The sequence below is a fragment of the Vollenhovia emeryi genome, unplaced genomic scaffold, assembly GCF_000949405.1.
Source record: "Vollenhovia emeryi isolate VEMERY1.0 unplaced genomic scaffold, V.emery_V1.0 DF939133.1, whole genome shotgun sequence".
NCBI lineage: Eukaryota > Metazoa > Arthropoda > Insecta > Hymenoptera > Formicidae > Vollenhovia > Vollenhovia emeryi.
The window spans coordinates 109,069-122,129 of record NW_011967233.1 but is presented as its reverse complement, the minus strand read 5'-3'; the positions used below and the strand labels follow the sequence as shown (position 1 = coordinate 122,129).

General features: G+C 48.8%; 1 protein-coding gene across 3 annotated transcripts in view; it reads right to left on the bottom strand.

Annotated features, from left to right (window-relative positions):
- LOC105567840 (neurofilament medium polypeptide) overlaps positions 1-13,061 on the bottom strand; it is a 110,272-nt gene that overhangs the window by 2,564 nt on the left and 94,647 nt on the right. For all 3 annotated transcript variants that reach the window (XM_012023049.1, XM_012023051.1, XM_012023050.1), the window contains exons 5-6: positions 4,584-4,892; positions 571-744 (exon numbers count right to left, since the gene is read on the bottom strand). In XM_012023049.1, the coding sequence (XP_011878439.1) occupies positions 571-744; positions 4,584-4,892 (483 nt within the window). The remainder of the gene's footprint in view (positions 1-570; positions 745-4,583; positions 4,893-13,061) is intronic.

Here is a 13,061-nt window from a genome sequence, read left to right as displayed (position 1 = left end):
TTCAGACTCACTTACGCTCGTCGAGCATAAACGATCTTTTGGCGATCATCATGCATATACAAGAATCACGTCAAAATTGCCAACTATCTCATTATTTAAAGCAGCTAGAAAGCCAAGAAATTCTATCCGAGAATCGCCGAGACGCACAAAGTCTTCCTTATTTTGCGAATTGTCGACAAAACGAATTCGTTGGGAACAAATACTCCTTTCTGAAGGGACCGAGGCTCCTTCCAAGAGAAAAGTTTCACCATTGTACTCATACACTTCACACGATTGCATAACTTAATATAATAACATTCTCATTCTGGCTCTCAGTCATCTTTCAAATTTCTCATTAAAGCACTTTGTAAACGCGCGCAAGAAAATCCTCGGCCACAAAGCGAATAAGGATAAAGAGAGCCGAGAGTCGTTGAGACTCTCCCCGGCACATGTACTCGAAACGATCGATCGACGCTATCCCGCGACATCATCGACAATGACTCACTCGAGGCTAATAATAGCGCAGACACAGCGTAGTATGTGATTATAATCTTCAGACTGCCAGACCAGACTGGAAATATATTTATATACCTTGGTGACCGAGGCGACGTCCTCGGTGATAGCCGGTGCTGTCGGCAGGGGGGCGGGTGGTGCCTCGGTCGGGATAGCCGGAGGTGCCACTTTGGGTGCCTCATCGACGCTTTCCGTCGTGCTGACATCGTGGGCGACGTTGTTTTCTACCGGCGCCTCGACTTCCGGAGCCTTCTGTAAAACACAAGTCTCCCCGTTACACGATCGTCACGCATACTCGGTCATTCATCATTTCTCTCGCACACACACACGCGCACACACACACACACACTCACTCTCTCTCTCTCTTTCTTCAAGTCCAAATCCCAGCATGCTTTAACGAGAACGAAGGACGTAAGACCGATTCTGCCGAACAGTGTTCGTTTATAAAACGAAATCTCTTCCCTTCTCGTGAATCATCAGACTTAAATGACCGTCACGAGTGAATCATCGCGAGATGATTATGCTGCACATGTTGCGGTTCAAGTAGGAGATAACAGCTGTTCAGAGATTGCTCAGGAAGAGAGCTCAAAGTAGAATTTCTTTTTGTACACATACATGTAAGAAAATAGCAGTTTGTATACAGCGGTAATCTACGATGTAGTAAAACAAATGGAACTGGAGTTGACGGAACTGTCTAGGAAAATTGTTACTAACAATAGCATTAATTAATATAAAAATGCGCGTTAGAGCTAAATATATTTCCAAGTCTGGCCCTGCATTGCGGGCCCTGCAGCCTGGACAATCGCGACGACTATTACCTCCTCGCTCGAAGCGCAGCGTGCGACGACGAAATGCCTCAGCAGAATCGTTTCGTCATGCTTCGGGCAGCGCAAAGAATTGAAAATCCCGCTGACGAACCCTCAGATAAGGAAACTCGGCATGCGCAAGTACAAGATGCTTACGACACAACAGATGCAATTACGAGAACAGCACGACAGTAAGATTCGAGCTCCTCTAATGAGCACGTCTATAAAAAAAAAATCTATAAACGCCAGCTACCACGCGCGTGTCATTAGTCCAACTGCTCTTGCGTCTATCAATGAGATTCACGCTAGAGGTACCTCTATATAATCGAGCGTCTATGTTATTATTAGTATAAGAGAGCGTTCGATGTGGAAAAAGATATACGATCTACGGAAATGGTATTAACTAGCGCGGCAGTTGCGAGTGCTCCGCTGTTCGCCGCGCCGTACAAAGTACTCTACTGCAACGCATCGATTTTAATCGTACGGAAGGTCGTGTTAATATTATCAAGAAAACCAAGAGGCAAACAACACAGGTGGCAATTGTGGTAATCGTGGTAATATATAGATATATATAATATATATATTATATATATATATATATATAGGGTTTCAAACGGGGAGAATTGGATGGAAGCGTCGGAGGACATCGAATAGCAGAGTAAGGCTTGTGTTAATCACGTTCGGTAGAACGAAGGATGCACACGAGACGAGACCCTTAAGGCGTTGAAACACAACGGGGACGCATCGGGACGGAAAATGGGCTGAGCGGACTCTCTGAGGACTCGACCGGCTCCGGTCGTGCGTCGGCACACCCAAACGGCAAAGTATAATTTTGTTCTTGGGACGAGAGTCGTGCTAGGTCACCCCCGTACGTGGCTGTCAGTCTCATGTCGCTCGATGTTACCCTTCGTCGAGAGAACAGGGCGGAGAGGTCTGTTTGCTGGATACAAGACGGAAAGGGGGGGAGGGGAGATATAAGGGGGAAGGCGAGAGTTTTTCAAGTCCAAAGTACGTGTCAATAATTTCTGAACGGAGAGCACTGGAGGGATCTTCCGGGAAGAGCGTGGAAATCGGGAGAGCCGATATTTTTCAGGCTATAAGACCACAGAAACAGTACTGTGCGAACCGTACGACGAAGATATACGTGGAACGAGGCGTCCGCCAAAGAACTTTGGCCGGCCGCATTCATGCCAGGAGGTTGTGTTGCATGTTAGTCACCTGGTGATGCTCCTTGGTGGCAGTCGACAGGATGGAGTTCGACAACTGACACGACAAGACCTCTTCCTGGCTTTCGCTCTTCGCCACACACTCGGCCGCCAGCCTCTCCTTCAACTCAACGTTTGATTGATTACGTGACATCGTCGGCGGTTCGCTCAGCAGCATCGATTGCTCGCGATTGCTGCTGTCGTCCGCGCAATACGAAGGAATTTGCGAACGATCTTTCGTGGCGGTTTCTGTCGCGATGCCGGGTGTGACATTGGATCGCTGGACGTTAGGACTTATGGGAGGTGTGAGGAGCGTCTCTGTCGGGTCTCTTGGGTTGGCCGCATGTTCGACGGGAGCTGGTGGTACCTCGGCTACAAGCAAGTTTCCGGGGGCAATCAATGGTAACGTACAAGAGAGTTCGTCCGGTGGGGGTAAGGGATAATCGAAGGAATCTAAGCTTTGCGTTCCCGTATCTTCAGGCGCCGGGGGTAGATCCTCCAAAGAGATTGGCATGGGTTCGGGCGAGAGAACTAGCGTCTGGGGCTCACTCGAGTGTATTTCCGAGGGGGAATACGACGGAACGTCTATCAGTGGCGGTAAACAGTGCATCGAGTCCGAATCATCTGAGGGACAGAATTTCGGCGATGCTACGCGAGCCTCTGCTGAAAGAGGACACCCTTTGTATGTTATAAAGGTTTTCGCCTCGATGCCCGAAGGTATCTCGGTGAACCTGAATGTGGTTAAATCCTCGGGCGGACATGGCAACGTGTTTTCAATTTCATCAATCGCTTCCGTCTTGTTTTTCAGAGACGCGCCAACAAATTCGTTCAGTGGCTCAACTGTCGTGTCTTCCGGGACGGACATGTCCTCCAATTCTTCCAAGATCAGAATCTCTCCCATGGGCAGCGCGGTGTCCAACTCAAGCTCGAGTTCCAGTTTCTCCTCGTCGGTTTCGGGGATCACCTTGACGGACTCAGTGGTGTCGGTAAGCTCCTCCACGCTATCATCCTCCGGAATGATCAGCGCTGGCTTGGCTTCCACCAGAATATCCTCCGAAACTGACAGCGGACCCTCCTCGGAATTTATGTATAGTTCGACCGACGCAACTCCTTCGTCGTCCTTGATTTCCTCTCGCACCTGTTTCGTGTAATCGTGTTCGTATTCGACCGATACTCCGCTCGATTGTTCCACAGCTTCGATCGATGGGCTTTCAATTATCTTTTTGTTCAGACTGGCTTCCATCAAGTTCTTCGATTCGAGAGACGTGTCTTTTACAAGTGAAAAAACTTCCGAGTCTAATAATTTCTTATTAGATATATTTTCAGACGATAAAGGTTGCTTTACCGCCGGGCAGGCGTCTTTTGTTTCAATCTCAGTCGACGATAACGTTTCAGCGTCGACCTTTTCATTATGTCCGGCGTTAGGTAGTACGTTTATCTTCATCGCAACTTCACCGCTATTTATCTCGCATTTTGCTTGACACTCCACGGCCGGTAGAAGCTCATTCATAACTTTAGCCGTCGCAACAACGTCAGGAACTTGCTCGGCACCTTTGCGCAGTGCATCTTTACCATCACGCTCCATCGCTAGTGGCGGAGTTCCCTTCGCCCTATTTGCCTCGTTTCCCTGACGCTCAGACACTTTCTCCTCATCTACTTCCTCGACGACGCAGGTCTCTTCCGTCGGGGGCGAGTCATCGAAGGTGGGCGCGATTGATGTCGGGATCGCGATAGTACGGGTGGTGGATTCGCTCGCGCGGCTCTCTTGGGGGAGAAGATCCTCGCGGGACGACGGGCACGCGACGTCGGGCGGCGGTGCCGGCGTCGACTCCTCCTCGCTGGCAGCCACGGCAGGCAGCTTGAGCGCCTCGACCAGGGCTGTGGCGTTCGCCGCGGCCTGCCGAGCCTGCTGCAAGGGCGACGGATCTATGGGGGTCGGTGGCGGACTGGACGGGGGCAGGGACGGGAGGTCCTCACTGGCTTTCCTCTCAATGATAGACGGCGTCGCGACTGGTTGGACTCGGTAGACGGGAATCTCTACCGGGTCCGCTACGGAGTGACCGCCGGCTGACTGACTGACCTCGACTACTTTTTTCTCGGCCTCGACTTTTTCGACCGCCTCCTCTTTCTTATCCTCGACAGACGGGACAGGAGTGGGGGCGGAGGGAGTGGGTTCCTTTTTCTTTTCCTCAACCGGGCTAGCGGCGGCAGCGGCGACGGTGACGGCTGCGACTGCTGGCGACGCTGCGACAGTCTCCTCCTTCGGCTCGGCCGGGGCTGCTGCTGTCGGCGCGGCTACCTGCTCGTCCGCCGATGGACTGCTCGCCACCGATTTCTCCTCCACCGGACTGCTCGCGGCGGCCGTCGCGTTCTCCGCGTCTTCGCCACCCTGGACAACCGAGAGAACACACAATCTTAGAGATTTCGGCGCAGCTGAGGTCCTCATCCGATGCAAACTTTGTATATCTTGGGATCATTTGTTTCTATCACACAGCTTCGTAGAAAAATATCAACTCGAATATTTCGTTAAGTTTATATCGTGCAAATACAATTTGTGCATCGAATGCGCAAATAAATATTTTATAAACAGACAATTGGATCTCGGGTCTGCACGAGTTGAAAAGCGTAGACGGTAATCTCGCGTAGAGAAATCTCTATTATCCAACCGTTTTGGTCGATCGGCCCTAAATGGAAGGTGAGTTCGCCACGTGGATGCAGCGCGATGGAGGAAAATATTAGTTCAGTCGAGCGCGATATTATTTTTTTTGTCCGTCGCGCGAGGGGTGGCCCCGCCGACGAATGCAGCGCGCATTCTCTCGAGCCAGGGGCGAGCTCCGAGCGACTCGAATAAAAACGAGGGTGAACAGCTTTAATGATACGATGTGGAACGAGAGAGCGAGAGAGAGAGAGAAAAAGAGAGCGCGGCGCAGAGAGGCGTACGTACCCTCGGTACACACGAGGGAGGTAAAAAGAGGGTGCGCGCAGCGGGGCGCCGAGTTACCAACGTTCTCACCCCGTAGGGGCCGCGTCAATGGTGTCACTGTGTCAATGAGCGCTCGTTTTCTTTCTCTTTCTCTCTCCTCTTTTTTAAGACGAAACTATCACGATTCCGTCTGTCAACGGCGTGCGAAATAAGCGCGAGAGATTTACCGCCGAATTTATTGCTGTATGAAGAGCGATTATCGCCGTGAACAACGACGTTAGGCACGCCGACGAAAGGAGAGACGGGCTCGAGCGTGTGACGCGGCAAGTGCCGTATCGTTTATACGCATAATTCCGTTATCGGCCCGGTAACGTAATACGCGGAGATAGAAATGAAGAAGTGCACGGCGAAACGAAAGCGGAGGCACGTTCCGCCGACACACGCCGACGCGTTATTACGCTAGGAAATTCCACGGGCGTTCGTCACGTCCTTATAGGGAATCGAGATGCGTTTGTCGCTACCGCAAACCGTTTCGTCTATCACGTCTCGCCACCGCTCCACGAGCTATTACCCCTTTCTTTAATCATTTCGATCCGTCGAGTGCGAAGATCGGTGCACAAATCGCTTCGAATCGAATCGAGTCACTGAAGGTTCGAATCAAAGAGACTCGACTTCGACGATTTCGAATCCGTCACTTTTTTCTAATAAATGTAACAATAAAATCGTTTTCAAAACAATGTCGCTAAAATTCGATTTGAATTCGAACACGAATAGATTCGATTCGATTGCGCTCGACCACACGAAAGTATGATTCGCCTCACGCCAGGTAACGCGAAGAATATTTTTCGCACGCGCAGATACAAAAAGGATGTGTGAATATATTTAAATGACTGATAAACAGCATGTGTGCGTTGAAAGTTCACGGGGCAAAAACACTTCCGCGCAGCGGCTCTAATATATGTAGGAATTTTATTTTTGTTGATTTATATGACCGTTTCGCCCGGACGGCTCGTTTGTTTGACTGTCATCATTAGTCTTCGCTCTCGGCGTGTGCCGGAGAGAAACACACTCCCGATAATACCTTTCGGCTTGCGCAACCCAAGGCGGCGCGAGGACAGCCGAGACAAAATCAATTCTTGAAACCCGAGAGGGAAACAGAAACCGGACGTGAGAAACGCGTCGTGCGCTTTATTGTCCCGCGTTCCGTATCGATCGCCGCGGCGCCCGGCTCCTCGAGTCGTCCCGTCGTGGATTTTCCTTAAAGGATATATAAGCCTCTCCTCCCGCTTAAAGAATTACAACGGTGCCCAACGGAGTGGCACTTAAAAGGCATTTGTTGCAGCCTTTACGCCGGTTGTACCCGGCGATTTTATTCCTCTCGCAAGGAGAACTTCGCCCGCGAGGAGCAAGTGGGGGGACTATTTTCGATATGTAATATAAGGACGATGTTACTTGGCGCGACTCCCGCGAGCATAATCCTCTACGCTTTCGCGTCGAAAACTGCATTTTCCGAGACGGTGTACATGACAACTCAAAAAGTTTTCATCCGATTGACTTAAAATTTTAACTGAATATGCTTAACATTCTCTACCGCCTAACGTAGAATTTTTGCGAAACATTTTATAGTTTTTTAATTGACAATTAGAAACGACATTTTCTTGAAAAAAATTGCAACTTTTTTCAGACCATTCCAAGAGATATCGATATTCTAAAAAATCCCTACATCAGGCGATAACAATAACAGCGTAGATGGTGTCACTTTTTGTTTTGTTTGCATAGGTTGGATTCCGTTTTGCCGGAATCGTGTACACCGCTTGAGCCCGTCTAACGAAAGGCGTTTCCGTAATGGACCAAGAAGTCGTCATTTTGTGGTTCAAACGGGATGGAAAAATTATTTTTATATACTAGGAAAGACGTACAATAACACCTTTAAATTAGTTTTTCAACAAAGTTACGTATTTTCCCCCCAAAAATTCACAAAGTTAACTGATTTTTTATTCGCAATTACGAATATTTTATCCAGCCGCAATTCCATTTGCCTCGTCACAATAACTAACGTCGATTCGACGATGATTCAACCGCGTTTTATTCCCGCCGAGAATAACTTTATATGAAAGCCCCGTGTGGCAGGCGACCCGAAAATCCGCTCCGATTTCCCGGACCCGCTCCGAATTCCGCTCGGAACTTTCCACTCCGGATTCCTCCACTTCCGTCTGATGATATTTAAACGCAGCGCGCGTCACCGTCGGAGTGAAAGCGACCGTAAATGGACGGCTCGCGTCGCCAAGAATTTGGCCTAATACCAAAATGTAAAAAAACGCATGGCGAAACTGGCGAGCGGCCAGGGTCGCGTACCGAGGGGGGCATTGTCCGCGGAGGCGAGTGCCGAGGTAATGAACTTCCGGCTGCTCCGCGTCCTCCTGCGATTAAATCGATCGAGAAATTGCGGAGGACCCGCTTCCCTATATACGCTAATACCGAATTGCCATTGGCCGGCGACCAATGCTGAGTGGGTTAACAACCCGGCTGTGTGTGGGGGATGTGCCAGAAGAAAAAAAGCTGCATTACCAATCGTCAATATCTCTGCAGCAAAAAAAATCGCTCGATTCCTGCGATTTGCCGGCGAAGAGATCGAAAATCCGCGACCTTCGTCCTCGCAACACACGTCCTCGATTCCTTTGTTTCGCGAGTATCAAAGATTATTAGATAAATATACAATACGAATAGATTTTCATTAAAAAAAAATATATCATTCAGCGAAAATGCATCGTGTGTGCTCCAGTAATCATTCGAGTAATCGCGAAATGTATCGCTTAAGAGATACCGCTAGGAAAATGCATTTCGTAGTCCGAACATTCGATGAATGGCGAATGCACTCTCATCGCAAGAGGCGAGCGAACGGAGAAAGCACAATACTTTCCCGATGCATAATACTTTTGTCGGTTCCCTATTGAGCGACGTTATTACAAGTGTATTTCAATGGGGAGCGCGGCTCGCGACGTTTTAAACTACTTGAAAGCCGGCCAAAGGAGTCGGGCTACTCACGTATTCCGGATATTTATCTTTCAATGTCGCTAAATGATGCAGTAATACGCGCCAATTTGCAACAATTTCGCCGGAAAGTGTACCGCTTATAGCCGTTCCATTAGCCTTCGCGCCGGCTAAGGCCGTGTCTCGTCCTTTCGACAGATAGGAGCGAGTTAATTTGGCGCTAACGGACGCCGTCTAAATTTTTAATCGTCCCGTAAAACGCCGACGGACGCGAATGAGCATAACTCCTCGCGCGATAAGTTACGAGCCACGATCTCAGTAAAGTCGACGAAACGCCGGTAACTTTCGTGCCCTCGCGAGCACGTGGAACATTAGAAATGCATTAGCTCTCGCGGACACCTATCTTCTCCGGGACGACCCCCGTAACGGCGCGATTTTTCAACGAACGTTCGCAAATCCTTGCACCCCGATAAAAAAAAAAGAATCTCGGTAGAGACCCGTAAATGTCGATCACTCTTGACATGCGCTTTTCCAGCCCTCGCCGTTTTCCGTTTTCGAGCGAGTCGGAAACCAACCTCCTCTCGTTTTGTCAATATCTTTCGTGTATACTTTACAAAAATTCCATTTCTAATTTTTACTTACATTAATGATTTAATATAAAATCACACAATAAAAATATACATTACGAAAATTTCATTTTTAATTTTTAATTACATTAATGATTTGATATTAAATCACACAATAAAAAGGCTTATGGCGGTCATGTTGGATCTTTCAATTAGTGCTTAATTTTGCGTATACATCTTTCGTCAACATGGCGACTGCGCACCGATAACTCTCTCGGTCTTGAAAACACCAGTTATCGAGTTAAAGTCGAAATAATAAAATGGCTAGTTAAATTGTCAATCAATTTAATAAGCTAATTTTATATTAAATTCGCGGACGTTAGGAATTTAAAAAAAAATGAACGGCTCAACGAAGTCGGAGGAAGGGAATTTGGGAAATTTCTTGTCAGCGACGTTAACGTAATAACGCGTCGTGTTCATTCGACCGTGGGAATTATCCTACGTGCCATCGCGGCCGCGTGACAGCTGGCGTTCGCCAGCACCAAAATCAATTTCCTGTTTGGGGGAAAAAAATTAGTTGGCGCGGAGGGACTCGCGCGCTGAAACAATCGCGTTAACAGCCGTCATCTCATTTCGCCACACCGACGCAGCGATACAGCGACGAAGTGCGAGCGAACGGACAACCTCGAAGAGTTAACGCCACCGAAGATAATGTTACATTTCATTAGGATCCTCACGCGTTTACTCTCGCGAACGGGCTCCTGAGCCCGCAACGGTAAACCCGCCATTATGTACAATTCCGAGCTTTATGTCCCTCGGAACGGGATTCGCGATGGCCGCGGGACGAAAACGGAGCGGGCAACAGCCACGCCGTCGACGTTCCGGAAGTAATCTCGCGTATTTAACGAGCGTGACTTAGACAATAGCCACGCTAATGATTCGCAGGTGTTTCGCAAGAGACCCATTGACGTATATCGGTTCCGCGAATGACACATTCATCGAACGTGCTCCGCATTCGGGCGGGTCGTCTCCTCTCCCGGGCCTCTCTCGCGGCGAGAAGCCGATGCACATCCGCGTCTGGAAGACGCCGGGGCTCGCGATGTACGCGAGCAACAAACTGGCGTTTGTTTTAACTTCGCTATTCTTTCGCGGATATAAATTACGGGCATTTATCCGGTTCACCGGAGCATGTCCGCCAGTAATATCGCGCGCACCGGCAAACAACGCAAACGCGATCGGCGAGAGGGAGAGGCGCGCGTTTCGATGTATGCGTCGAAAAACGCCAATAGTCATAGTTATAGTCACAGAAAGAGCGAGAGAGAGAGAGAGAACCGTCTATTGTTCAGTTGTATCTCCGCGCATCGATATGAAACGTTTCGAAATGCTCGTTGTACCGTTTCCACCGTGTGCACGACCGATTTCGCCATTGATTTAATGCGATTGTAAGATAAATCGGCAATCGGCCCGACGATCCACTTATAGGTATAATATGTCTGCTTCCCGCTGAGTATATCGGTACCTTAATGCTAAGCGCGGCAGAAACCGAGAAGCGTTGCGAAACGGGCTCGACAAAGACGGGCGGTACCGCTGAAATTCGCGGAGAACACCCTGCATTTATTCGCGAGATGAAGTTTAAGATATCGCGTATCGCGGTTAAATTTCATTTTAATTAACCCTCGCGATATCGACTTTCCTCGGGCTCGCGCTAAATACTGTGCGCTCAAGTTCCGCGCGCCCGGGCTTTGATCGGCTTCGGAGCGAGCGAGCGGCTGAGGTCGCAGTCGATTTCCTCCCGACGGCTCTGAGGCTTTTCGCGAGGCTTGGCACGCGACTCGAGCCGGTTAATAATCCGCGCAGATAGAAATCTGACACGAAAGCCGATGCGAGGAGCCGAGGCTCGCAGCCGGCGTGTAAACGGCTGTTTAGGTCGAGAGCGGCGAGAGCGTCTCGCGTGTTTCACGCTTCGCGGTGGCGAGAGAGGCCCCGACGTGTATCCGTGTGCCGGCCTGCATAGATCCACACGTCGTACCCCCAGTATCGTAATTGAAGCGTTCGCCGCGAGAACGAGAAAAGCCCGGGGATCCGCAAGGTCCACATTTACATGCACGAAAATGATGTATCAACGAGAGTAGTGTAATTGAACAAAAATATAGAACAAGGCAATAAGAGTCGAGCTGTTGATAGGGCGCGTATTAAATATCATAAATCTATATGCGAAATTCTGTTTGTCTGTGTGTTCTTTATACAATTCTATACCAATGGACCGATCTAAACCAAGTTTGGCACAGTTATTCAGTACGATTCTGCGAAAAATATAGGCTCTTTTAATCTGGATAGCCAACTTTTACCTCCTGAAATCATTAGAGTTGGAAAGTTAAATCTCAAACCCTGAAATCAATCAATTTTAATATCTAAACCCGTGGAAAGATCTTGACCAGGTTTGACAACGTTATTTTATAGAATTCTGCGAAAAAATAGACTAATATAAAAAAAGGCGATTCAAGAGAAAGGAGGCTTGTGCGAAGCCGGGTAAGGCCACACACTGGTACAAAAATAAAATAATAGCAAGCCTATATACGAAGTTTCGACCCCTTTTTAATCATCTTCAGCGCAGTGAAAATTAAATTAATATAACAATTAAACGCGATTAAATCATAATGAAATGTACTGTCAGTGTAAGTGAAATAAAATCGTTGAGACAACATCCATATTAACGAATGTAAAACATCAGATAGGTGTCTGAATAAACCGGATATTTAGTTCAATGCTTGAAATCCATAACAAATACAATTGAATGAATTATTTATGTGGCAGCCCGTGACGTCAATATTTAATTCGAGCAACTTCATTTTTGTTTAATTCAACAACATCGTCTTTTTCCGTGTGCGGCACAAGAACCAAAGAGATACCTTCCGCAAATGGCGAACGTACCTCGGCCACCCTACGAGAAACCCTACGATTCGCACGACAAAAGAGTTATCAACGAAAATTGTTGATTCAAGCCCGCTCGGTCGGCGTTTATAAATTTTCCCACAAATGTCAGGTTCCTCGGCCGGGCTTCCTGGCCTGGGATAATTCGTCTCCCCGGGGGGGATAAACGTTCGTACGGATAAAACGGCTCGGCATGATAATTTAATCTCGCGGCACCTCGCCCCCGGCACGAGCGAACGCACCGCCGCGCGCCGCTTTCCGCTCGGTGAGCCGGCTCGTAATAAATTTCGATAAATCTCGTTGGAAATTCATAGCTAATCAAGGATTTAACGCGCGCGCTTTGAACGCCGGCTGGGCATAAATTGCATTTTTCCCCGCGGGCTATCGTAACACTGAAATTCAACCTTAGCGGAAACCAAGCCGGCCGTCCCGCGATCCATCCCTGATAATGACCTGCGCGGCCGCGAGTGGCCTGACGCCGAGACGCTGTTGAGAGAGGTCAAGCGAAAACGCTAAATAAAATGCCTTTGGAAGCGGAGACGTTTCATAGATCGTAAATTATATTGTCCTCGTCTGTGCACTGTGAAATTACTCCCGCCGGTGCGATCTCAACCCCATGTGACGGCGCTCGAATAAACTCGCGAAGCAAGTCGGGGAGAGAGAGCTTCACCGGGGAGGCGGGCCGGCGTGATCTTTAGCCTCGGATAAATCGCTATTTTGGCACCGCTGACGCCTCTCGGTCGACGAGAGCCTCGTCTCAAGAAAGCATTCCGTCGCTTTTCTCTCGCGCCTTCGCGTTCCTACGCTCCTTCGTTCTATTTTCGCGCGTCTCGCGCGAGCGCAGGAGTGTCGGTTTACCGTGACGGATATTCCATCCATTTAAATTTAACCGCGTGTATCCACCAATTAAGTATTAATTCATCGCCTAAGCGTGAACGTTAATTTCGGGGAGAAAAAAATTGCTGAAAAAAAATGGAGAGCGCGCTAATGGAGTTTACTGTACCGTGGGTGGCTTCACATTCTCTTCGTGAGCGGCTATGGGAGCTGCAGTAACGCCCAATAGCGGAACGTATGCTAATATTCTCCGAGTCCCGCGCGCAAGGGCACTCGCCGCCCTGCACACGCCATTGCCCAAACTGCGCCCCGC